We start from the raw sequence: 26,860 nt of genomic DNA, 5'->3' as shown, positions 1-26,860 counted from the left end.
ACACACACACGTTTGTACAGCTAGGACAAAACTGTTTCCTTCAGCTATAGAAAAGAAACACCATGGAAAGAAGTATTAAAACCAACCCCCTCAAGGAAGAGATACGAAACTGACAAAATGCTACGGAGACTCAATGATCTTGCTTCTGAGAGAATTTCAGAGCAAATGTGGTGTCTGTCCTTTTGTTATACAGGGAGAAGGTCTCATAGCTTCATTAGCTAGTTGTTACAAATTTCCTCATACAACTCCGCTGGAGAGGCAGGGATCCTTAAAGAATTATCAAGCAGATCCTGGCCCTTCAGTGTTCCAGAGGATTCTTGAAAACAAGATAAACTTTGGGGGAAAATTTGAATGCCTGCACTCTCATGTGACAGTGAGGAAAAGCATTATGTCCAGAATGAACTGCTTCCTCCCGTCCCCCATTATTGGGAACCTAAATCCCTTGTGAAAATAAAGCAACAGCCCAGTCATAGTGCTTCCTTTAACAGATCATTGGAAGAATCAGAGACAAGGGGCTTGTCTAGATGGGGAAATTTATCAGCATAATTATATCACTACCGTTATACCTGTATAACTAGAGAGGTAAATTTCCGCATGTAGGCAAGCCCTAAGAGAGTCCCTATACCGTACCACAGGAAACATATGCAATAATATAAAGCCACAGCTGGGGGGAGTAGCTCTGCCCCTATGTTTAAGAATTCCTAAGGAGTCCATGAAACAAAGTGTGGAAGAGATGAGGAGTAACTCTCATGACATCCATGAAGTCAAAAGGGAGGAGCACATAACTCGAAATATGGCAGAAGCAAAACAGAAACAATGAATCTGTCTGTGTGGACTGGCATTTTAGTGGTGTGGCAAAGGCTTAATTTCTGACTTGATGCATCTACTCAGCTGACTGGGCAAGGGCTCACTCAACTCCCCAGGGTAGTGATACTGATGATACAGAAAAGCACGTACATCAGTAACTAGGAGTTTTCAAAATGGGCAAAGTCTCCTGCAGACTCTCACTCTCTGGGCATCCATAGACGGGGGGTCTGGGAGGACAACCTAGGAGAAGTCACATTTAAGTCAGTCTCCAGAGGTGAATGCGTTCGGAAAATATCTTTTTAATTATTTAAAAAAAAAAACCTTTAAAATCTAGAATGTGAATTAAAATTGCTGTCCAGTACACATTGCAGAAAACGTACTGTACATTTCTCTCAAAGGAAAATGTTGCACATCTACGTAGATAGCTGTAAGCCCACTGTACGTGTGACAACCTACGCAAGCACATTCCTTAAGGACAACAAAATGATAATAAAAAGTATCAGCATACCTTGCTACCTTCTTGCTTGAGAGTCTCTTATTGGGACTGTGGGAATGAACAAAAACAACAGGAAAACAGAGTCAGGAAAACTGAGAGTGAAGAGCAAGGGGAAACAGGAAACAAACTAAGCAACAGTGACAGGGGGCATATCCTACAATTAACACCACAGCACAGCACAGCACAGCACACGCATGAGGCATGCATTACTCAGCTTCTCAGAGGAAATCTCCATGTAAAAATCCAGGTAAAGCCACATTTGCACACATGTAATGACATGACATGTCATGATGAATTGGAACATACAGCACTTGTCATTGCTGCAGAAATTTCCATGGATCCAACAAAGGGCTCTCTTTTTTGACTTGTTGATTCCAGTCCTGAAAGCAGACCCTAGGAAAAGTGCTAATAATAGAATTGAGCTTGGTGGGACTCAGACCCGTTACAAATGGACAGTAGCCTGAAATATACTCGATCCACCTGCAGCTTGTGCAGACAATGAGCCCATCTCTGAAAGAAAACACTGAAATATCCTGCTACAAATACAAGCAGGACTACTGCACTAGAATCACAAGTACGGAGAGCAAAAAATAATAATTAAAAAGCAAACAGCCCAATGAACTATCCTCTGTAGCTCATTAACTCCAAACAATTATAATTTTACTGAATTGTGTTTGACATCGGACATAGCAACACAGGCTGATATACGACTGGCTGGCTGCTTGTATTTCAGACAGGGACTTCCCCAGATTTTGGGGGTTGATTTGTTTGACCTTTTCTTCTCTCCCTCCCTCATATGCAGCATGAGTGAATCTAAATTTGCATCTAAAATCAGGAAGACTGGATTTTAAGCAAGATCATGTTTCAAGTACTAAAAATAGGTGCATTCATAAGCTATACTTAGCAGCAGCTAACAGAGTCCCCTCTTACGGAATTGTATTTTCTTTTTAAATACTTAGCATGCTATCCCAGCACATGCTATAAGGACATAACATCAACATCATGATGCACCGCTTTAATGTCCTGATGTCGCGACCCTCTCTCAGTGCATAGCTCACCTATGATGATGAAAAGCACCTGATCACAGGACGTCTTTGCTTACAACGTAACAGATTAATATTTTCTTCACATCAGCCACTTGCGATTTGCCACTTCACGTCATTTTAAGTCATGATTTATCTATTTTTTCCTCTTTGAAGTTTACTAACATGCAACCAAAATTAGAACTAGTTACTGCATATTATGCCTCAAATTTTTTTACATCTATTTTTGTATGCTACTGTAATCACGTGGTTGCATAAAAAATCAGCTTCCTCCAGAATCTTCTCTCTTTCTCCTTTATTCACGCCCCTTGTCCCAAGGTTGGGAAATAATGGCTTTAACTTCCCTCCGCAACCGGATTCTTCAAAACCATGATCACATGGAAACTTGCAAGAGGATAAACTGGGGCACTCCAGTGTCTACCACTGCACAAACAGAGATGGTCTCAAGGGAAAGGAGATGGATTAAATCTAACAGAACCTTGCTCCCGCCCAGAGCAACATGACAGTTTGAGAAGAGAGGTTCTCAATTTCTAAAGTTTGACGTTCGCAACATGGTATCTCCATGTACAGGAAACTACTATAGTTAATGAGACGTTGCAGATGATATGGAGCATTTATAATTAGGTATTTTCCAGAAACTGGTAGAGGTTTAAATTTTTTGCCATTTATTCTCCTCAACTGGCCAGAGTGACTTGCTGTCCCAAGCACTGAGTAAGCCAGCACCACCCACCATCCTTTTGTGAAACAGCTCAAAGCCATTAGACCAGCTCTCTTCCCTCAAATCATATAGACCTGCTAAATACCTCCCTCTCCTTTCAGGCAGGGGGAAGGCTACAGAGGAAACTCCTTCCCAGAGAGGGAGGGTCTGAGTCGCTCATTCAAAAATTTAACTTTTCTTGCAAATCTATTCCCCCTTCTCACTTTCCAACATCTTCTGACATTTTTAGAAAAGATAAAAGATCTACTTAATTAGTCAAGCTCGGTATCATCAAAACAATGGAACGTTCATTCCCCCACTTTCTCCTAATTTAAAAATGTAAAAGAGAAAGAAAAATAGAAATGAATAGATCTTCATCTATATGTTCACATGCGAGGAGTAAGTAACTGGGCCAGTTTTATTTATTTTATTGTTGCTATAGTATCACTAAATTAGGGATAAAGTAAATGTTTTTCCCCCCCAAAACATGGGGAGTTCCGAAAAAAATTCTCAAAATAAGATATTGGTGGGAGTCACACTTCAAGATCCAGAAACTTAAAATGAATGATTGGCTGAGCAGAGAGGAAAGGCAATGGACATAAAATGTAGATCAGTGACTCCTAAAGGTGAAATGCTTATATTACCTTTTAGAACAGGGGTGGGTAAACTATGGCCTGCGGGCCGGATCCAGCCCATCAGGGTTTTGGATCCGGCCCGCAGGATTGCCTCCCGTGGTGCCGCAGGCCCCGCGCTGCTCTCCGAAACGGCCGGCACCACATCCCGGGGCGGGGGGGAGGGCAGGCAGAGGGCTCCATGCATTGCCCTTGCCTCCAGGCACCATCCCCCGGAGCTCCCATTGGCCAGGAATGGGGAACTGCAGCCAATGGGAGCTTCGGGGGAGGTACCTGGAGGCGTAACAAGGGCAGTGCGTGGAGCCCTGTGGCCCCCACCCCAGGGCCACGCGGGGACATGGTTCCGACTCCTTCCCAGCGCGGCGCAGAGCCCAGCCCCAGAGCGTGCTGCTGCCACCCCAGAGCCGCTTTAGGTAAGTGGTGCCAGGCTGGAGCCTGCACCCCACTTCCCCAACTCCCTGCACCTCACACCCCAACCCCCTGCCCTGAGCCCCCTGCTGCATCCCACACCCCTCCTGCACTCCAACCCCCTGCCCTGAGCCCCCTGCCGCACCCCGCACCCCTCCTGCACCCCTGCCCTGAGCCCTCTCATGCACCCCGCACCCCTCATGCACCCCAACCCCCTTCCCTGAGCCCCCTCATACACCCCGCACCCCTCCTCTGCCCCAATCCCTTGCCCTGTGCCCATTCCTGCACACCACACCCCCACCTCCTGCCTTGGCCCTGCATACAATTTCCCCACCCAAATGTGGCCCTCGGCCCAAAAATGTTTGCCCACCCCTGCCTTAGAAGGAGGAACTAAAAATAGCTTGAACCAAATCAACCCTTGAATAGTTTCTGGGAAGCACTGGCTGACCATGCTTTCAAGCTAACTGGTTTCCTAATCATGGTTTTGACAGTGAACTTTTGACATTCCTATTGAGTGAAGGAATCACTTTTGGCGAGATTTCAAGGATTCTGCAAACCTGCTTCCCCTCTTTGATGGATAGATACTGCTTCTCCAGAACTTGTGAAGAAAAATAAATAAAATCAATGCATGTCACTTGTATCTGAGGGAGATTAATCTGTTTTTCTTCATAAATGGTTGATCAAAAGTGTATCTGGGCATCTTTGGATCCCAGGCCTGAGAAGCTACCTGGCATGGGAGGTGCATCTATCTATTGCAATGGTTGGATAGAAGCAGTTGCAGCTTGGCGGCAGACACACACCTCTGACAATGGAATCCTGGGTACATTTTAGACAGGGTTTGGGGGTGTTTTTGCTGTTTATTTCACAGAATTGCGACTGCTCCTTTGAAGGATTTCCTGCGATCAGGGAAAGCATTGCTGAAAAAAAGATCTATGATTTTGCAATACTGCTCCTGTTGCTAGACATTTTGGCTGTTTTAGATATTTTGGCTCCTTGTTTTCTTCTGGGTGCAAGGTGTTGGTAATCACCTTCAAAGCCATCAGTGGTCCAAGGCCATTGCCTGAAAGAGGATCTTGCAGACTCTATTCTGTCACAGCGTGTAATACCAGCTGGGATGTTCTTGCTGTTTATTGTGTGGATTCAGTTCTCTCAGAAGAGTGCTCTCTTCTTTGGAGATCTTTCCCCTTGATGGGCCAACACGGCCAGAGTTTGGCTGCCTCCAGGGCAAGATACAAGGCAAATTATTTAGTCTAACTTTTTGTCTATGATATTTCATTACTCTTTTGTTCCTGTGCAGTCATGTCTACCAGATCTCAGCCTAGGACACTACGTGGGTTTCTGTCCAATGAGCTGTTGGCTGCATCATTACTACTGATATAAACAAAACTCATGAACAGGCAAGGCAATCTTTAATTTGTGCTCCATGAAGGCAGCCCTGTGACACCGCCAGCCCCCAAGCCCCATTTACAGACTACATGGGTGACACCACTTACACCAAATCACCAACCAATGTCACTTATCACTAGTCTCTTTTGATCTACTGTGTCCTCTGCCTGCTCTTTGTACTTCTCTGCCTTCATAGAGGTCCACTCCTCGTAATCAGCTAGAATGAGGTACCTTTCCAAAGCAGGAGATATTCTTGAGGATCCTATTACTTTGTATTCTTGTCGTCATTTTTCATCAGCCCATTTCTGATTCTTTCACCATTACTCTACTCACCGACTCTTCACAAGATACCAACAATAGAGAGATTCACTGAACTTCTGACTTCCTGATCTTCCTTCAAGGGGTTGGCTGGCACTTGGGTCCAACTGCTTCTCCAGTTGGGTGACCAGCTTACACTTCATGTAGTACAATGTATGTATTCTGTCTCCTTGCTGGGCAGAACATGATTAATCTTCCATGATGAGCTGCCCTCAGTTTAGAGACAGCTATTATTTTGCAGAGGTTGGTTGTTGCAACCTCTTTTATATCTCTGAACTAGTCAAGAGTTATTAAGTAAGTTGGAGGTCTACTTCCTCTTGCTAATCTGTGCTCTTCAATGCACTACTTACGTTTGTCTGCCAAATTTTAAAATAGCTGTTCCCCTTCTTAAGCACTGCCTCTATTCACATTCTAGTCTGAATGCTTAGCTCTCTCAGTACCGGCATCCTCCTTTGTCACACTCATTGTGTTATCACTTCCTCCTTCTCTTGTTTCGTCATGCCCAATAGCATTTTGCAGCTCCAGAGAACAATTTTTAAACTATTATCTGTAATTTCTCAGGTTTCCTATAGGGCTGATAGCACAGAATCACAAAATGGTGTTTGGGGTAAGTCAGTTCTGCCTCACAGAGCACTCCTGGTCAGTCAGAGGGTGTGGCTACATGAGAAAGTTGCAGCTCTTTAACTTAAATCAGTTTTAAAACACAATGTATTTAAACCAGTGAGGCTGAGATTTTCAGAGAAGCCTGAGGGAGTAAGGACCACAATTCCGACTGAAATATACTGGGATTAGGGGCTCAATTCTCTTGGGATACTTAGAAAATCCCTCCTTAATTAACAAGAATTTGGGCTGGTCTTGGAATTCCTCCATCACACCTACTTGAGAAGCTCATAATGTGGGTAGAAATGAGGCTGTCAGCACATCAAGGAAAATCTAGCATCTTCATTCATCGATTGCATAACTGGAGATAAAGGAAGGCATTCAGGCTGATGCTTTGAGTCCTTTGAAAGCTGTAACAATTGATGCAGCTGTTTGTCATAAGAATTCAGAGCAGTTCTTTTTAGCTAGTGTATGTCTACATTAGAAATGCTACAGCAGCGCAGCTGTAGTCTAGATGCTTACTACTTCTGCCACTGTAGTAAATCCACTTCTGAGAGGCAGTAGCTAGATTGATGAAAGAATTCTTCCATCAACTTAGTGGCGTCTACACTGGGGCTTAGGTCGGCTTAGCTACATCACACAGGGCATGACATTTTTCACAGCCCTGGCGATGTAATTCAGTCCAAATGCCCATTTTCTGATTCACTTCCCATTTTACATAGCCCTGAACCCTCTAATTCCACGCTGTCCCTTACAAAGGAAAAATCAACGGCAGCAATTGGGGATTGCGACATGACAAAAGTTAGGCTTCAGGAAGGGACGGGAGGGAGGCAGTTTGGATAAATCAATATTCACTAATAACATTAGTTTCTTCAGTCCTCCTATGCAACAGATTGATTTGTAAACAGCTTGAACATAAAAATCAAACCCCATGTGTATAGTCTACATAACAAATAAACTATAAGCTGGTAGAGTAACTTTCCTCCTGAAGGTTCTCACAGTGCTTGATGACCTATATGCTTGCCCAATCAGTGATATGGGATTGCGGGACATTAAGCAGGGAGACAGCTATCTTACACTGATCTGAGGATGTTGGCCAAAGACCTTAAAACAAATTCCTATTTGGATATCATGTACCATGGAAATTTTAGTGGCCACCTGGAACAGAAAAGACTTCCATTTTTAGTGTCTCTGCCAAAAGAACCACCCAGAATTCAAGTTATTTACTGTGGAAGAATGAAGGGTTGAGTTATCCCAGCCAGGATTTGAACCGGTAATTCTAGAGCATCTTGGTATTTCTGAACTAGTTGCTTGCAAAACACCCGCAGCCAACTTAGCTGGCTACTCAAAATTAATGTTTTTAATCAAAGTTGCTATCTAGCCATTTCTCCCAGTGATGCAAATAGTGCACATGTCAAACTTAAGACTTCAGTTTAGTGTTAAGAAGTCTTACTACACAGAGCATGGTAATCAAGTACTGCATTCATTTAACACTCAACCAACAGTACATGCAAAGAAACTGATTAGAGTAGAATGAAAGATTCCCATTGTCAATATCTTTTTTTCACTCCATATTTTGGATTAAAGAGACTTCTACTTAGCTTCTATAAAGACTTCCATAAAGTCACAGGGTAAACTTTTAAGACCTGGAGAGGCCTGATGGCTCTCTTACATCAACTTCTCCATCTATTTAAAATGGTCCTTTTTGTATGAAGAAATCAAGCAAAGTAACTTGGCAAGTGAGGATGACAATGAGAGTCTCCCCTTCTGGAGAATGTCGTTCAAACACTTAGAATGCCACGCACTAAATCAATTACCTATTCATTTCAAGATCATTCAGGCGAGCAGAAAGATCCTCAAGGCGGTTGATTTGTTTGTGGCACTGGCTACAGTAAAACTCAAATGCCTCATCAGTGATAATGCTGTGCAGTTTCACAACGAGCGGGTTGACGCTAGAGAAATCACAAGTGTCATTTTAACAGGACAGAACAGACCAATCTGATTTAATCTGTGGCTTCCACAAGTTAAGTGGATATTTGGAAGGGTGGAATCTGGTGGTAAATCACAAGCTTTTCATGCAAGAATTGCAATAGGAAATTTCGGGGCAACTGTTACTATAAAAATATTAAATCCAAACATCAATGACTGAGAAGTGCAACTGAGCTGGTAATTAAGCCATTTTGTTGGACACATTGCTTACAATAAAGATGATTAGACCCAATCACCTCTTTCCGTTTTGTCCAATGGGGATTATGCTCACTTACCACAGGTATGGATTTGGACAATTGACTTTTTCTGGTCTCCCAATGTACCTGTCAGGCTGCCATTATGTGTCACTGCTTTCTTAAACTCAGTGGGATGTTAGGATGTATGTGGGCCATTCAGCAGCATGTGGACCTACCTAGAAGGGTTCTCAGAATTTTGGGAGCTACCCTTTTAAATAGCACTAAAACTCATTCTGGTTTGCCTGGTCGGAAACAGAGCCCTAACTGACATGTTGCTGTGACGTGATTTAGTTTGAAAGCCAAATATCTTCAGTCAGACACATCATTTTCCATTGGGAATGTTCTAAAGACAGATTGGAAATCTGCCATATGATGAAAACAGGGCAGCACATTAACAGGTAGGATTTTCATTTTAGAATGCACAACTTTGAAAGAAACATTAACAAAAGAATAAAAGGTCATGGGTCCAGCTTCAGACACTTCAATATTACCTTTCTCTTTAAAGTGATGTGCAAGTGTTCACAGGGTCAGCTTAGTTTTGCTGTTAAAAAGAGAACCTAATATATAAAGCCCAAAGTTTGTGAAGTGAGGATGTCAGAAAAGATTTCGAAGTGCTTCACTAGCTGCTACAGACTAAGGCTTTGGCTTTCAGTAACTTATGTAGAACACAAGGTACTAATGAATTTAGTGACATTTGGTAAATGAAACAGCTGATCATTTTTGATTACTGACTAAATTACCAGTGTTGTTGTAGCCTTAACAGACCGCTTCACCTTGAATGGTCCCTTGAAATGTGTGTGTTAACTACTTATGCTAAACAATCTGTTCAAACCTTATATTTAGCTGTGACATTTAGTTTCCAAGACCTGAAGGAGAGCTCTGTGCAGGCTCAAAAGTTTGTCTCTTTCACCAACAGAAGCTGGTCCAATAAAAGATACAACTGACCCACCTTGTGTCTCTAAACTACCAGTGGTTTCACAAAAAGATTTTTAATAGCAAAGAGTATGTAATATTTCTGGGATACCATACATCCTCTCCAAATGGAAAATACTTCTGGAAGCCACAAACTTTAATCAAAGGAAGGTTAAGAGTGAAAAAGCACGACATAGAAGTTTAATAAAAAAACAGAGAGGTAGAGGTGTGAGCAGGCAGAAACAAGGTTAAAACTGAAAGACACCTGAAAGGACTAGTCAACCACGTGGCACAGATGGATACTGCTTGTCAAGCAAATGGCCTGCGTCCAAAGAGGTACCAAGCACCATTGCAGTCAATGAGAGCAGTTACTGTGGCTCAGCAGCTCCGTAACTCCCCACACTGACTTCAAGGGGAGTTTCAGAAACCCAGTGTGTCTCAGGATCAGACTGTAAAGCTCCAAATTTAAATTGTGTGCAGTATTCACGCGCCTCCCTACAACATATCCTTACAGACCACACAACTCCTTCTAATATTTCATCTCTGAATGGTTGAAACCCATGACATTTTGAAGACTTCTTTCCTCCCTCTAGGGCTGACTCCGTTCAGTGACGATCATTACTTCACAGCGGCAGCGACTATAGGTGCTAGTGCTTTGCAAGCTGGGGGGTGCTGGGCAACTGCGAAAGAGTGACCAGAAAAAGGGAAACATCCATTTCAACCACAAAGCGTGAGAAGGGATTCTCATTTGAGAGGTCTTAAAAAAAACAAAAACAGATAATCTAAAAATAATTTGCCTCTGAAATTTGATGTCAAGCTGAAGATCCAAAGGAGGATTTTTATTAGTGCATAGCCCATCACAGACACAGAAGGAAGAAGCAATTCACCCTTTGGGTGGTTCGCTACATCTAATAAGTTTGTCAGAGTGATCTGTATTAATAAAAACTAACGTGCTAAAATGCAAAACCTCATTGGTCAACAAGAATATAAAAAGAATAATCCCACAGGCAGGTTCTCCCTATCATCACCTTATTGGTAGTATTTTTAAAATAGTGTTTTAATCACACTTCAAGAAATGAAGTTATATACTAGACTACCCGCCCATTGGGTGGGTGAAGGAAGGCCACTGGCCGTTGGCCTCCCAACCTACACGCAGCACACTGATAGGCCAGTGTCACCACACTGACTGTCATACATTGCAACTTACATGAACACATTGCTACCCTCTCCCATCTTTTGGCACAGTCACTTAACATTGCCTGTGTAGGATCTGTTCAGTGCTCAGAACAGAAAGGATGTTGTTAGTTAAGAAAAGGAGTGCTGGAGCCTTTTATTTTGATTACCAATTACCAGTCATTTTTCAGCAACGAGTGCTTCAGTGCAGCTCTTTTGTAACTGCATGAAGGTACCAGGAAGTGGGCGGGAACTCAATACAAGGAGTCACAAACACAAAGCGTTTGTTAAAGGCGAAGTGTCAATATACTCTAACGTTCCCTTAATTATCCTAAGTTTCTGATGAACCTTCTGGTGCAGGACTCCATGAACTATAGCAGACAGCTGTGACATTACTGTTCCCGCTTAGAGAAGCTAGTAACATGGCATTGGTGATTGGAGACATGATTGTTTATTATGCAAACTGCTTCTTGTAGCAAACAGCTCAGCAAAAATTCAGTCCAAACCAGTACATCCTCCAGTTCATTTCAACAAAAGCCAGCTGCACCAAACCTGGTTACATAGGGATGTTGTTTAGGAAAATAGCATGTTATTCTTGGAGAAAATGCAAAATAGGGGACTTATCGACAATGCACACCTGGACAAAAAAGTCAGGAGAGGGGGGCAGGCCTACAGTCTAGTGACACATGAGGATACAGGGTACTACTTCTGATAGCATCTTCTGCCATGATCTGGGACTTAGGCCCCGTCTACACTGGCACGTTTCTGCGCAGTAAAGCAGCTTTGAGCACTGTAACTCCCGAGGTGCACGCACGGCCAAGCCACTTAGTGCGTAGAAACTGCGCAGATGCAGCGCTCTGAAAAACCCACCCCGACGAGAGGCGTAGAGCTTTCTGCGCCAGGGCTACAGCGCCGTGGTGCCAGTGTAGACACCATGGCAATTACAGCTCTGCGACTGGCCTCCGGGAGGTGTCCCACAGTGCCTGTTCTCACCTCTCTGGCCATCGGTTTGAACTCTACTGCCCTGCCCTCAGGTGACCAACCGTCAGCCCCACCCCGTACATTCCTTTGAAAATTTGAAAGTCCCCTTCCCGTTTACTCGCTGATGTGTGCAGTGGCCTCAGTGCATCTTTCCAGGTGGCCGTGCATCTTTCCAGGTGGCCATGCCTGCTCCACGCACCAGGCGATCCCCCGCTTGGAGCAATGCCGAGCTGCTGGACCCCATCAGCATTTGGGGAGAGGAAGCTGTCCAGTCCCAGCTGCACTCCAGCCATAGGAATTATGATACCTACAGACAGATTTCACAATGCATGATAGAAAGGGGTCATGACCAGGACACATGGCAGTGCAGGGCCAAAGTGAAGGAGCTGTGGAACGCCTACCCCAAGGCGCGGGAGGCAAACCTCCACTCCAGTGCTGCGCTCATGAGCTGCCAGTTCTACAAAGAGCTGGACGCGATACTCGATACTTCGCGATACCCCACCTCCACTGCGAAGGCCCCTGTGGATACTTCGTTGGCTCACGTGCCAGTCGAGAGTGGACCAAGCCAGGAGGAGGCAATTTTGGATGAAGAGGGGGAGGGGGAATTCAGTCAGAGGATGACTCGGAGGTTAGAGATGCAGGCAGTCAGGAGCTCTTTTCTACCCCGGAGGAGCCTAGCCAGTCACAATAGTCGGAGCTTGGCAAAGCGCAAACAGGAGAGGAGGCCCCTGGTAAGTGGATCTGATTTGGGGAATTGCTGAAGCGAGTTGTTGGGGGCAGGAGGGTTGCAGAAAGCAGGCTTGTCTCCCACCTCATGCCTAGGCGGAGTGGCGGAACAGGCTGTTGATACACTCCCTCACTTCATGAGAATCTCCCTCAGATCTCAGGAAACTTGTGCAGATACTGGGCAATGCGCTCCCGCAGGTTCCTCAGCAGAGCTGCTTTGTTTCTTGCCCCATTAATGGTAACTTTCCCACGCCACTGTGCCGTCACGGGGGTAAGGGGGAAGAACCATTGCTGCACACAGGGTAGCTACACAGGGGCCAGGGCGGAAGCTGCAGGCTTGGAGAACACCCTCCCTTGAGTCCCTGATCACCCTCAGCAGCGAGATATCTTCCATAATGATCACCTCCTGTGGAAAGTGTGGGGACAGGAATGATTATCAGGCCCACCCTACAGTGCTGGCTCTCCCCAAGAGCCACGTGCCCAGTTTACAGCAGGGTCACTGAACAGTGATTTACCCTGCCCCTGTGGCTACTCACCATTTTGGGGGTCTTGTAGCTTGTGTGTGCTTGCTTGGGGTCAGCCAGTTAGTGACAGGTGTGTGAGTACTGGCTGTGTTTTAAAGCACTGAATCAGTGTTGCCTGTGTTGCAAAAAATACAGCTTCCGTAAAATGTTGCATTTAGACTTCAAAGAGATGACCTTGGAGCACAGCCTCCCTCTTTGTTATCAGCGGCAGAACAGTTGCAAAGAATTAGGAAGCGTCCAAGAAGAACTGAGGATGACTTTATGTGTGAAGTTATGATGCACTCCGCTGCTGAGAAAAAGGAATTAAAGGAGTGGCGGGACAGCGAGAAGAGGAACCAAAAGGAGAAAGCTGCACACCAGAAAGAAGCCATGGAACAGCTCTTAACACTTGGTGCTCCATAAGTGGACATGCTCTAGCTCTTCAAACCGAGCAGTTCCGCGCCTGCCCTCCCCTGCAGCCACTGTCGCAAAACGCTTTCCCATGTGCCCACCCACACACCGCTAACATACTCTTATCCACCTCCTGTCCACTCCCTACATGCAGCATTCCACTCCTCTCTTCTCACAGTCCAGCAGTGTGGATTCCCAATACCCACTACACTCAACACCCGTCCCTCTGCAGTTTGGCCCTGCTGAAGTACAGCACCCATTCCATCGAACTCCAAAGGAGAAGGCTGGGTATGATCCCTGGACATACACAAATCTGTCACCATCCCGGGACCCTTCCTCCTCTTGAGACCTTCCATTCCCCCATCCCGCTGATGAATTTTTTCGTTTGACTCTCTCCTCTGGTTGCTGTCTTTCAATAAAATAATTGCGTTTGTTTGTAAGCAATCTTTATTCTATTAAGTGAAAGCAAAAGGAGCACTGCAAAGAAACATACAATTATGTTAAGGTCCCTTCTTGCATCATGTGCACCAATCACCTCCTAGCATTACAAGCACTGCAATCCCGAGCATAGCAAGAAATAGTGGCTTTCAGCTTCAAATTGCTGCCAGAAAGCATCCCTGATCCTTATGGCCCCATGCTGTGCCCCTCTAACAGCCCTGGTCTTCGGCTATTCAAACTCAACCTCCAGGCACTAAGCCTCTGCAGTCCAGCCCTGAGTGAAGCTTTCACCCTTCCCTTCACAAATATTATGGAGCGTACAGCACACAGCTATAAGCATAGGAATATTGTCATCGGCCATGTCCAGCTTCCGATACAGGCATTGCCAGCGGGCTTTTAAAAATGGCCAAATACACATTCTGCATTTGTCATTCTGCACTTGCTCAGCCTGTTGTTGAACCACTCCTTGCTGCTGTCAAGTTGCCCCGTGTATGGCTTCATGAGCCACGGCATTAAGGGGTAAGAGGGGTCTCCCAGGATCACAATGGGCATTTCGACTTCCCCTATGGTGATCTTCTGGTCCATGAAAAAAATCCCTGCTTGCAGTTTCTTGAACAGACCAGTGTTCCAAAAGATGTGTGTGTGTCATGCACCTTTCCGCACCAGCCTGCGTTAATGTCTGTGAAACGCCCAAGGTGATCTAGAAGCACCTGGAGAACTATAGAGAAATATCCTTTGTGATTAATGTACTCAGTGGCTAGGTGGTCTGGTGCCAGAATTGGAATGTGCATGCCATCTATCACCGCTCCGCAGTCAGGAAAGCCCATTTGTGCAAAGCCATCCACAATCTCACACACGTTGCCCAGAGTCACAGTCTTTCGGAGCAGGATGCGATTAATGGCCCTGCACACTTCCATCAACACGACTCCAACCATCACCTTTCCCACTCCGAACTTGTTAGCGACCAATCGGTAGCAGTCTGGAGTAGCCAGCTTCCACAGTGCAATTGCCACGCGCTTTTCCAGCGACAGGGAAGCTCTCATTTTTGTGTCCTTGTGCCGCAGGGCTGGAGAGAGCTCATCACACAGTCCCATGAATGTGGCTTTCCTCATGCGAAAGTTTTGCAGCCACTGCTTATCATCCCAGACGTGCATGATGATGTGATCCCGCCACTCAGTGCTTGTTTCCCGAGCCCAGAAGCGGCGTTCCACTGTGGTCAGCAGCTTCATGAATGCCACAAGCACTCTCGTGTCATAGCTACTACGTGTGGCAAGATCAATGTCACACTCCTCTTGCCTTTGTAGTTTAAGGAACAACTCTACTGCCACTCGTAACGTGTTGGTCAGTGCATTCTGGTCAACAGCTCAGGATCCATTCCTGCAGCCAGAAAGAGGCAGGGCAGGGAGCACAGCACACAAACTGTTGAAAGATGGAGCCAAATGCAGATGGAAGCACAGGGATTGCTGGGATGCAAAGCAATGCACCATGAGGCATTGGGACAGGACCCAGGATGCCCCGCGACTCCTTCTGCCTTCCCACAAGTCTTAGCGGCAAAAGAGAAAAAGGTGTTTTGTGGGATAGCTGCCCAGAGTGCACCGCTCCGAACAGTGCCGCAAATGCCGCAAGTGTGAGCACGCTATTACGCAGGCAGCTGTCAGTGTGAACACACAACAGCGGTTTTCCTTCGGCGCTCTCTGAGCAGCGCTGTAACTGAGCCAGTGTAGATGTGCCCTTATATGGCCTTCCTTTAATCTGTCTTCTTCGAAAGCCCCTCTAATGGGTACATAGAGTAGCGGTGAAGGCTATCAATCAGAGTAATCCACATCCTTCTCCGCCAGAAGGATGATGCTGTGATGCAGGATATTATAGGGAGGGGATCAAAGCTGGGCAGATCGCCAAGGCTATGGGGGCTCATATGGAAAGGAGATCGCATTTGGACACGGCATGGAAAGTCATAAAAATGCTACGTCAGGATCATGAATCTTAGTTTAAAAAGTGTCCCCCAAATGGAAGTTACTTAGCTTGGGATTGTAGCTTCTGGATTCTAGGGTTAGCAAAGATCATCTTTGTTGTCTGAGATTGCTAAAATCACCGGTGAAACAAAGAAGTGGTGTCCCTTCTACTGCAATTAAAAATGACATATATGTGAATTTCACAAGAGCTTTTCCTTTTTGGACCAATGGAGTCCTGAATTGCCTACTGAGTTTTAATCAGGCTTTGTGAATCTTGTGAAACAGATATCTGGCAAGTCAGATAGTTATGAAGGGCTTTTACAGTTACTTTAAAAAAAAAAAAAAAGCACAAATGTGTTTCCTTGGTGAAGCCACTCTAGGTGCCATTATCCTAAAGAGAAACTATCATGTTATTTTTCCCAGCAATTTCAGGGTTATCCTATTGGTGATGGTATTTTATACTCCCATTCCATAAAATTATTGTTTCTGCAAGACAAAATACTGGCTTCTCAACAGTTAAAAGCACACTAAGGATTTTTTCTAGTTATTTATTTCTACAGGAAACCTCTATTCAGATGCAGCAGTGAGTCAGCATCAAAGAACTCTTCCTGATTTTTACTCTTTCTAGCTGGATTGTTTATTCACAAAATACAACAAGTGACTTGTTCATGAAACACACCGGCCCCATGGCCAGCAACTTTCTGGTTCCAAGCCTCCCTCTGTATCCACTGCACTACATTCCCTCATCTGCCATTGATGCTGACTTCAACAGAGAAAGCTGCATCAGCTAGTGCAAACTAACCAACTTACCACATGCAAGTCATAAAAGGAAGATTTTTGAATCAAGAGGCACCAACAAAGGCAGGGTGCCAGTTTTCTCTTACAAAAGGTTTTGGTATTAATCACACTTCTCACAGGAAAAGAAACATGACTTTTTCCCTGATGCATGTGAAACTGAACCCCCCTCTCCTCCCCGGCCCCCACACTCCCCCAACAAATGCTACTGGAGCTGTGAGCATCTTCGGTAGGGGCGATGAAGGGTTGCTCTGAAAATCAACTTGGCAAGAGATTTTTAACTTCAGAAGTGACGCATCAATTGTATTCAACTTGACAGGATTCCTTCTGTGAACCAGTTCGAAGTATGAAACAAAAGGAAATCCAACATGTGCAAAGCCTGGTTAAAAATGCCGTACAAAGGAAGTAGGTATAATACTGCCAGTCCTAGGTGCGATATTACCTGGGAGAAAGGAAAGAGGAGCTGCTAAAGCTGGTTTCCCCGTTACATAGGCTGTCTGAGAACAAATCTGCTTCATTCCCTTCTCCGTAATCCTCAAAGTGCTCCTCTCCACTAATTACGGTAACGATGGAGTGATTGTTGAGGTCTGAGCTCAAGGGTAGGTCATGTGGGTGGGATCTATCAGAGCAAAGAGTAAAAGAAAGGTGTTAAAATGTTGCCAAGGTAGTTGCCATTCCAAAGGTGCGTATTACACCCACAATTCCAGTTGTGCTTATTACACACCAATTCAGGATAAAGGACTAATTCTTTTGGAAAGTGGAAGGCTACAGCATAATTTGTACAGTACTTGGACCCTGGAAGGTGCAATAAAGTGCTCTGTGAAAGTTTGTACCAACAGTCCATCATGTGCCCATAAAGGTGGGCACCAAAGTAAATGTAACAAACTTGTCTCAGATGGACCATGAAACTTGGCAGAGTTAAGACTGATGAGATGACGTATAATTTGGTCAGTAAAACAAGTGTGAAGTTGTCACGGAGTCACTGGGCCAATGCTCTGGAACTACTGCATCAAAGCCAGTCAGGACTCTGGTGTAGCATGCCTCCTCTCTCTGAGCAAGGTCAGGCTTGACAAAGCCCTGGCTGGGATGATTTTGTTGGGGATTGGTCCTGCTTTGAGCAGGGGGTTGGACTAGATGACCTCCTGAGGTCCCTTCCAACCCTGAGATTCTATGATTCTATATTGCCACCAGGGCAAGAAGCATACACAGCTTTGACCTTCCTGGGTCTGACCTTGGAGCATTCAGCATCCCCTTCCTCCCCATGTGCTTCCCACAGCAAGTCTGCCCGGGCGGGGCTCTTGGAGAAGCCAGAGGGCCCTGGCACCCCAAACTCTTGCAGTCAGCAGTGACTCTCAGCCAGCATGTAGAACAGAAGGGTTTATTAGGTGACAGGAATACAGCATAGCACAGAGCGTGCTACCACAGAAATCAGTGACTTTCAGCCAAGTCCCTCTTGGGGAGTCTTGGGCCAAATGGCCTGGACTCTCCCTCTTCCAGTCCCCCAAGCAGACTGCCCAGCTTTCAGCAATCGTCCCCCGACATACCCGTTGCTCCTCTTCTTTGTCCTGCTTCCCGGGCAAAAGGTGCCACCTGGTTGCAGCCCCTTCTGGGTCTCAGGTTACAAATGGCACCGCCATAGCATATGTGCAGACCGCTGGGCAGCCTCACCTGCCCCCAGGGCCTCAGCAAAAATCACACACCCAATTCCCACCACCAAAATATTGGTGCAGTACACAGGGAAAAGGAGGTACACACAGAATTAGGATAGGACAGTGACACTCACATGCAACATAAGATTAATAAAACCCCACTTCGTCACAGAAGTATACTCGGTTAGCTGGGCAGAGAAAACAAAGCTAAATGATTCCTGAGTTAACACCACGCAGTTAAGTTATACAGTCAGCCTACAGCTACACATTAGCCTTTATTTCACTTAGTGCTGTGTAATCCTATTAAGAGTCCAGTACTGGGGTTTAACCAGTCAGTGGCACAGATCCTAGTTGGTTGCACAAGGCAGCTATTCAAAACATCAAAGTTTCCTTTAAGTCTGCCACGAACCTAAATAGCCCTTCTCTGGTTTCCATTGCAAAATGTTTTAAGCAGTCAGGTGGATAAAAACGGGGAGGCACTGCTGCTTTTTTACATAGTTTTGACATCAGATTCACAAGTGACGTCTGTATTAGCATATTAAGCCCTTATCTAAATATGAATGAGATTCATCGCTGGTATCCCACTATTTCATTTGATTAAGACAGGATACACAAGCTACCATCAGTCATTAAAAACGTCCTGCTTTACATAACATTTTTCATCTTCAACCCATTGTACAAATATTAACTCATTACACCATTGATTACATACTAATTTATGGAAAATCTTGCGGAATTGGAATGCAGAGTTTTTGTGCAACTCTAGAGAAAATAAGGGATTGTAAGAGTCAACTACTAGAGAAAGTCTAAGATACCCAAACTTTGGTTCCAAGCAGACACTGCTATTCAGACTAACTGAATAAAGAAAAAAGCACCCAGGCACCATCATCCTTTCATGATTCCAAAGATAATCAGAGAACCTGTCATTTAAAAAATTCTGCTATTTATGAGGATGTGGCTTATTTCATTATCCACTCACTAAAGAAAAAAAGTTTATCATCCCAACAATGTTAATTCTAATGAAAAAAAGTTATAAATAAGCCATTTAAGACAAAAATATACAGCATTTAAGAGACTTCAGCCTTACTCTGCTAATAAAAGTTTTACATCCATGCAGAAGGGACTCTGACAGCAGATAAATTCAGCTTCAGCTTGTTGGGAATCTGCACACCTTCCTACACACTAAGGAAGTGCAGTTAAATCTCTAACTAGGTCCATCAAAAATTATGCTTTCAAGCCTCAAAGTTTTTAGGAATGTCTTTCATCCACAAGGTAAATTCACAAACAGAGGCTGCTGGATTGATGCTCAGGGCCCTGCCTTTACAAATGAGTGGAGGGCACTCTACTCAGCAAGAAAGCAACACAGGCCAGAACAAAGCAGAGGAAAGATTATTTACAAAACAAAAAATATATAAAATGAGCCAGAGCAGACATCTCCGCTGATCTCAGTGCGGCAGATCCCTTTAAAGGACAGAATGGGCCCTATGCAAGGGCAGTGTTATGAAACACATTTTTGTGCTGTTTCATGAATGCCTACTGTAGGTGTCAAGGGCTTCAAAATCCTACAGTAATCTTTCTGATCAACAGCTGAAATATTTACTTCTGTTCATACAGGCTAAGGTACACAGACTTTAATATCATTGACTGAAAGGTCACCTTTAAAACTACGCTCAGCCTGAACAGCCACATTGACAGGGTTTTACCATGCGATGGATCCATGGAAGCACAATGGAGGTGCGAGAGACAGTTCTACAGGGGCCCTGCCTCAATACCTTTAAATCCCACAACCTGCAGTCAGATTTCTTGGGTAAATGTTCTCCCTCACACAATTTTCAATTTCTTAAGCTTCCTTCCACATTTTAACCCAAAGTTTAACATTTATTTAAAGCCTTATTATAAACTATCTGAAGCACAGCGGGTTTTACAGGACGCTGCCCAACTGAACAAGTAGGAAGGTGGGGGGTGGACAAAGCACCGTAAACACCTTCCCCCTCCCTAATCTAATTGTGATGGTCCCAATTTAATTTAAAAAAAAAAAACAAACAAACCCCCAAGCAAAGGCTTTTGTACCTACAGGCAGGTGAGTCCAAGACATGTAGCCATTTTCCCAGAGGGTCGGGGGGAACATATGCAGGCCGGCATGTTTTGCTGACCCTCCTTGGTACAATCGGCACTGTTTGGTGGCCTAGCAGCTTGGAAGCTGATTATATACTGAGAGTTAATAATCACTGAGCCGAAGAACGCTCTTCAGGCAAAGAAAGCACAGCCAGCTAATCTCCTTTCCTTTATAGCCCACAGGGCCTCTCATGGTAAGCACCCTTTCCTCCCCAGTTCAGAGCACCAGCTCCCCACCCTTTCCCCACCGTGCAAAGAAGCACTTTGAAAAGTCATCCCCTCTTCACTTTTGGAAGAAGTGAAGCGACAGGCTTAACAAACAAAGAAATGCCAACCTGAATGGAGACCTCTGGACTCAGCTGATCTGCTTCTCAATCTTACAGTGAGCACATTAATTAGCAGACTTTAAACTAGGAAGGTTAAACAAACCTTTATTTCGATGAAGACTGAAGAGGTCATTATGTTTCCATTGGTGAGGTCATTACTAAGAGTAGAATTTGACAGCTTCCCCATTCTTCCCTACCTCTCTCCATCATCCTCTCATTTCTCTCCCTCCCTACCTTCACAGTACCCGTTGGGGGGGGGCTCAAGGCAAGCACAGCAGTTCCTCCAAAGGAATGTCAGTGCTGCTCCAGAGACCACATGAAAGAATGTCTTTTAGTCATACCCAGCAACCAGATTTTTCAGACAAAAGTCATTAAGCTGGAGTTACAGTTCTCATGCATATTTACAAGGGAAGACGTGGGTGGGAATACTACTCCTATTTTAAGAAGCCAAATAACCAAAAATATAATTTAAAGTGGTATATTAAACTTTCAGCTTTGCTCCTCCAAGTGTTGTGAGAGATCTCAGGCCCTGAACAGCTCAGCAACTTGACAACGGATCGAGAGGTGAAAGTTTCTAAAGAGCTTTCAGATGTGCACAGGAGACGGCACTTTCTGTGTCTAGGTTCCAAAAGATTACCACGCTAACTAAGGTCATTAAAACTAGGCTGTATACTAATTTTTTCAGGATATTTAATTCTTGCATAAAGTCACAAACACTAACAAGCCATTGTTAGAACTAGAAAGACCCAAAACTCAGTATATTCTTGCCAGAAATTCAGATCATGGGGGAGTTTACCATCAGTGGAGTTGTGCTTGCTTTACGCCATCAGTGAATTTTGCCCTGTTGCTGTCCTCCTCCTCCTCCCTCCCTCTTACATACTTGTCAGAAGCGAGCAGCACTGACCCATTCTCTGGTTCCTCTATAGGATCAGTGAACTCTGAGTGCACCGTGGAATCAATAGCACTGTCCGTTTCTACTTCATCATGCATCTCTGGATGTACCAGCGTGCCGGTGTCCTCGTCTGTGAAGGTTTCACACTCGCTGTAAGTGCTCTCTGAGCCCATGTAGGCGCTGTCAGTCACCTCATTTGCCTGTTATAAAATACAACAAAAAAACTATTAGCTACTCTTACCTGATTTTGCTCTACAACAGGAACATCAAATGCGCACATACTAATTAAACATTAAGTAAAATGCAGGAAATAATTTAAGGATTAAAAAAAAAAATCAGATCTCCGTTCCAAGAGCTGTAAATCATGACCACATGTGAAGTTATGTATGCCCAACACAAAACAACCACTTGTAAATTGACAGACAAATCAGAAGAGACCAAATGATTTCACTAACCCCAGAATTTTGGGCTTTTAGGTACAACATAGTTTCCTGCAGTAAATTATTGCTTTTAGATTGCATGTGTTTTGATACAGAGATCGTGTCAGTGGTTAGAAAATGTCAAGTACATTTTGGGCACTTCTGTAACCTAAATAAAGTGTAATACGTAAGAGGGAGTAGAGGTTGTGTTAGAAGAACATAGGGATCAATATCAACATACTGCCTTAGAAGGAGGTTTGTAATCTGACCAATGATGGTTCGGATCATTTTATTCCTTTTATCCAATTCATTTTAAAAAGTTTGGCAGTTTAGCTAGTTGGGGTTCTATGATGATCACCATGAAGACTGTAATTATGTGGGCTTTATTGCTGCAAAGTACTGTTTTCTGCTGTTTCAAGAAATCCTCCATCCCTCAAAAATATAAAAATAAATTTGTTTAAAATCTTTAAGATGATATTCAATTTGCAAGGGTTGAATCTTCAATCTATAATCTTAAAAAGACTTGAACAGAGACACTTTTCAACAAAATTTTTTTGTTAAAATATTTTTGAACTGCTTTACTAATAATGTCTGTAGATGGTGGCATGATCTGGTTGTCAGGGCCCCATATTTGGAGTAAAAAAACCTAGGTATTTGGCTTCCCAACTGGCCTGGCTCGTGACCCTTAGGCAAGTCAGTTCACCTTCCGTTCTTTGTCTGTTTTGTCTGTTTAGGTAAGTTCCCTGGGGCAGGAACTGTCTCTCAATATTTAAGTGTACAGTGTCTAGCCCAGGGGTGGGCAAACATTTTGGCCTGAGGGCCACATCTGGGTATGGAAATTGTATGGCAGCTATGAACGCTCACAAAATGGGGGGTAGGGGTGTGGGAGGGGGTAAGGGTTCTGGCTGTGGGTGCGGGCTCTGGGGTGGCAGCAGAAATGAGGAGTTCACGATGCAGGAGGGGGCTCGGGGCTGGGACAGGGTGTTAAGGTGGGGGTGGGGGTGAGGGCTCCCGCTGGAGGTGCGGGCTCTGGGGTGGGGCTGGGGATGAGGGGTTTGGGGTGCCGGAGGGTGCTCTGGGCTGGGACCGAGGGATTTGGAGGGTGGAAGGGAGATCAGGGCTGGGGCAGGAGCGCAGGAGGAAGGGGGAGGGCTCAGGGGTGCAGGCTTTGTCGGTGCTTTCCTCAGGCAGCTCCTGGAAGCAGCAGAATATCCCTCCTCTGGCTCTTACACAGAGGCGTGGCCAAGCAGCTCTCTGTGCTGTCCTGTCCATAGGCACTGCCCCCGCAGCTCCCATTGCCCATGATTCCTGGCCAATGGGAGCTGAGGGTGCAGGGCTTATGCAGCATGTGGAGTCCCCGGCTGCCCCTACACATAGGAGCTGGAGGGGGGAAATGCCGGCTGCTTCCCAGGAGCTACACAGAGCCACGGCATGCACGGAACGGGGCAAGCCCCCGACCCCGCTCCCTGACGGGAGTTTAAGGGCCAGATTAAAAGGTCAGACAGGCCAGATACGGCTCATATAGTTTGCCCATCCCTGCCCTAGGCCAAGAGGTCCCTAATCTTAGATGGGGCCTCTGTGAACTACTGAAATGCTAATAAAATAATTACTACTACTAGTGACCAAATGGCAGGAATATAGTTTAGTTTACTGCATACATTTTGTTTCCTTTCTGCACTTCATTCACCTTGGGAAGTGAAACTAGTCATTTTCATTTCTGAGTCACAGACACAACCACAATGGTGATCCCATAACAACATTTAAGTGACCTGCCTTTCTACATTAAAGTGTCCCATGGGAGCAGCAGACCAAGAGAAGGAATAGTGACACCTTTCCACCTATGAGAAACAACCTCACCCAGTGCTTCAAGAGGAGCAGTCAGCAGACTTGACCACTATGGGAGATGAGCTTAGGTGAGAGTGCAATGGGTGGTGGGCCTAGCGAATGCACAGCTTGGTAAGAAGCCACAAGGAGGAAAGGCTTATGCCAGGTTTTTTTATTTTATTGTAACTCTCTCTCTCTCTCTCTTTCTCTTCTTTTTTGTAAAGCTGAATCCAGGGCTCCTACATCTGGACACCCTGCTGAAAACCGGTAACATTTGGGGGTTTCCTCCCTCATCTCCACCCTGCCTGGAAGAAGCAGAGGGAGGTTTTCTGCAGCAAAGGGCCAGCAGGCAGGCATCACACAAGAGTTAGAACTGTGAAGACTCAAGTGCAGCAGCAGGGAGCCCGCCATGGTGAATGACCGAGGGAGAGTGTCAGAGGCCCATGAGTCTACATACAGGAACCACAGTTTTGCTGGAATCCCTTTCAAAGGCTTTTGCTGGCAGCATTTGCCATGATCAGCGTTCCAGCCACCACAGACCATTTCTCACACAGACCTCAAGAATGTCTGCGTTATGTGAAGTTTACCCAATTGAATCAAAGCAGCTCTGTAACGGATGCTGCTTTTCTTCAGCAAGGTCAGAGGACTAGAGGTATAGAAAGCAAGTAATACCTTGAGTGGACCAGTTCAATAACAGCAATGTAAAAGCCAACCCCTTGTCATTGGCTAAAGACTGTGAAGAGGAGCTTTTAGTGTTTTTCCATCTGCTTTAGAAGAGAAGCTGCCCTAAGTTTCTCATGGGACTGAAGTCTAGTATGCAGTTTTATTGTAGCAGTGTTGGTCTCAGGATGCTAGAGAGACACGGTGAGGGAGGTCATATCTTTTATTGGACCAACTTCTGTTGATGAGAGAGACCATTTGAGCTACACAGAGCTCTTCATCAGGGCTGGGAAACGTACTCTGTGTGTCACAACTAAATACAAGGTGGAACAAATTGTTTCGCTAAGTAGTTAACACATATTTCAAGGGACCACTCAAGGTGAAGTGGCGAGTTAATACCTATTCAATCATAAGGGGGAAAGGAGAAAAAATGCTGGAGGGATGTCAGTGGGTTATAGATTTGTTGTAATAAGCCATAAATCCAGTGTCTGTTCAGTCCGTGGTGGTTAGCCTCTAGCAAAGTTATGAATTTAAGCTCCCCTGTTCATCTTTGGAAAGTGTGCAGGTGTCCTGAAGGTGAGGATGGAGGTATCAGATATGGAGCGACTGCTCTGTGAAAAATGCTCACACACAGATGATAGGGTGTTTTTGTCTTATCATTTTTCTGTGTGAGTTCACTTGAGAGCAGTGATTGTCTGGTTTTGCCCACAAAGTAGTTATTGGGTCCTGTAGTATACTGTGTTAGAATATAGATATTCAGGCCTGTCGGTAAAGACCTGTACTTTAAGAATTTAAGTGTATTCTTATCACTTGGCTAGTTAGAGGTATAAAAGAAAGAATCAAAATCACTGTCTGCCAGTGTAAGGTCCTTCTCTTACTGTGACAGTCTGGGGCCCTGTTCTTAGATTAAGGCCTTTGGCTAAGCAACAGAGGCAGCCATAACACATTATTATGCTCTAATAAATTGGTTAGTCTCTAAGGTGCCACAAGTACTCCTTTTCTATAAACTGGGAAGTGATCGGTCACATCCTCACATTCCAAACTAGTCACATTGAAATCAGGTGCTATTGGGCTGTTAGGAATACAATCCTGTCCTGATAGTACCTATCACCTCCAGAGAAAGGGAAGTGCCTAGAAGATGTAAAAGGAAACTTAGTTTGATAGCATCCTGTCTGGCAAGAACTCACTTATCAATACTGGGATGTGAAATCCTCACTTCTGTGTTGTTTTGTCATTATAGTTCCCACTTTGTTTGTCTGTATAATCTCTGTCTGGTTCTGTGATTGTTCCTGTCTGCTGTATAATTAATTAATTATTAGTATAATTAATTTTGCTGGGTGTAAACTAATTAAGGTGGTGGGATATAATTGGTTACATAATCATGTTACAATATGTTAGGATTGGTTAGTTAAATTTCAGGAAAATGATTGGTTAAGGTATAGCTAAGCCGAACTCCAGTTTTACTATATAGTCTGCAGTCAATCAGGAAGTGAGAGGGCGGGTGTGTGGGTGGGGGAGATGGGAACAGGGAATGGGGGTGGGGAAATTGGAATCATGTTTTGCTAAAGAGGGGAAATGGGAACAGGGAATAGGGGTAAGGAAATTGGAATAATGTTTTGCTAAGGGCAGGAATGGGAACAGGGACACAGGTGTAAGGCTCTCTGGTGTCAGAGCTGGGAAGGAGAATACTAAGGAAGGAAACTGGAATCATGCTTACTGGAAGTTCACCCCAATAAACATCGAATTGTTTGCACCTTTGGACTTCGGGTATTGTTGCTCTCTGTTCATGCGAGAAGGACCAGGGAAGTAAGTGGGTGAAGGAATAAGCCCCCTAACACACTGGATGAGGTACGCCATCCAGTCCAGTAGACTGCTGGAAGAAGCACCATGCATGGTCACTTATGGTCTTTGAAGAGTCACCTAAGAGCTGTTCATCTCATGGAGTCTTGGGGGGAGAAGAAATGGAGTCCAGTGCAACACTTCAAGCACCATAAACCTCAACTACATTAGCATTTTTCAGGGTCTCCCATGGCTCTACCAGCATCAGTGCAGCAGCCTCAGTGCTAGCAAAAGGTGAGAATATTAGCATAGAGAGGACACATTTTTACCACCATGTCATCTAGACCTAGTAAAAACCACCTGTGTTCTGTATACATTGAGAAAATTCCCAGAAGAGGGTAGGCCTGACTCTGATTTCACTTCACTTCACTCAGATTTAAACCAGAAAAACTTGATTGATTTCTGTGGAGTTACACTGGTACAAATGAGATCAGGATCAAAACCAAGCTCTTACTTCATTTTGAAAACTGATGTCTGGGGACCTCTGTGGAAACTTCGTTAAGGAGAGCACGAGGCTTCTTTTCCATCCCACCCTTATAGCACAAGAGTTTTCTAGCAAGTGAATGTGTGTGAGGTGCGATATAATTTGTGTTTTCTAACTGCTGTGTGCATATATTCCTCCAGAGGCCTCCA

At 44.8% G+C, this 26,860-nt stretch overlaps 1 protein-coding gene across 6 annotated transcripts in view; it reads right to left on the bottom strand.

The window, feature by feature from the left end:
* Window positions 1-26,860, bottom strand: part of RAB11FIP3 (RAB11 family interacting protein 3) — a 170,427-nt gene that overhangs the window by 20,717 nt on the left and 122,850 nt on the right. For 2 of the 6 annotated variants that reach the window (XM_084641585.1, XM_084641590.1), the window contains 4 exons: window positions 21,498-21,685; window positions 16,946-17,122; window positions 8,205-8,339; window positions 1,316-1,351 (listed from right to left, as the gene is read on the bottom strand). In XM_084641585.1, coding sequence (XP_084497711.1) covers window positions 1,316-1,351; window positions 8,205-8,339; window positions 16,946-17,122; window positions 21,498-21,685 — 536 coding nt within the window. The remainder of the gene's footprint in view (window positions 1-1,315; window positions 1,352-8,204; window positions 8,340-16,945; window positions 17,123-21,497; window positions 21,686-26,860) is intronic. The other 4 variants (XM_084641586.1, XM_084641588.1, XM_084641587.1 and 1 more) reach the window with 4 other exon arrangements.

This window comes from Lepidochelys olivacea (assembly GCF_965140295.1).
Source record: "Lepidochelys olivacea isolate rLepOli2 genome assembly, chromosome: 10".
NCBI classification, from domain to species: domain Eukaryota; kingdom Metazoa; phylum Chordata; order Testudines; family Cheloniidae; genus Lepidochelys; species Lepidochelys olivacea.
This window is presented reverse-complemented; position numbering and strand designations above follow the sequence as displayed.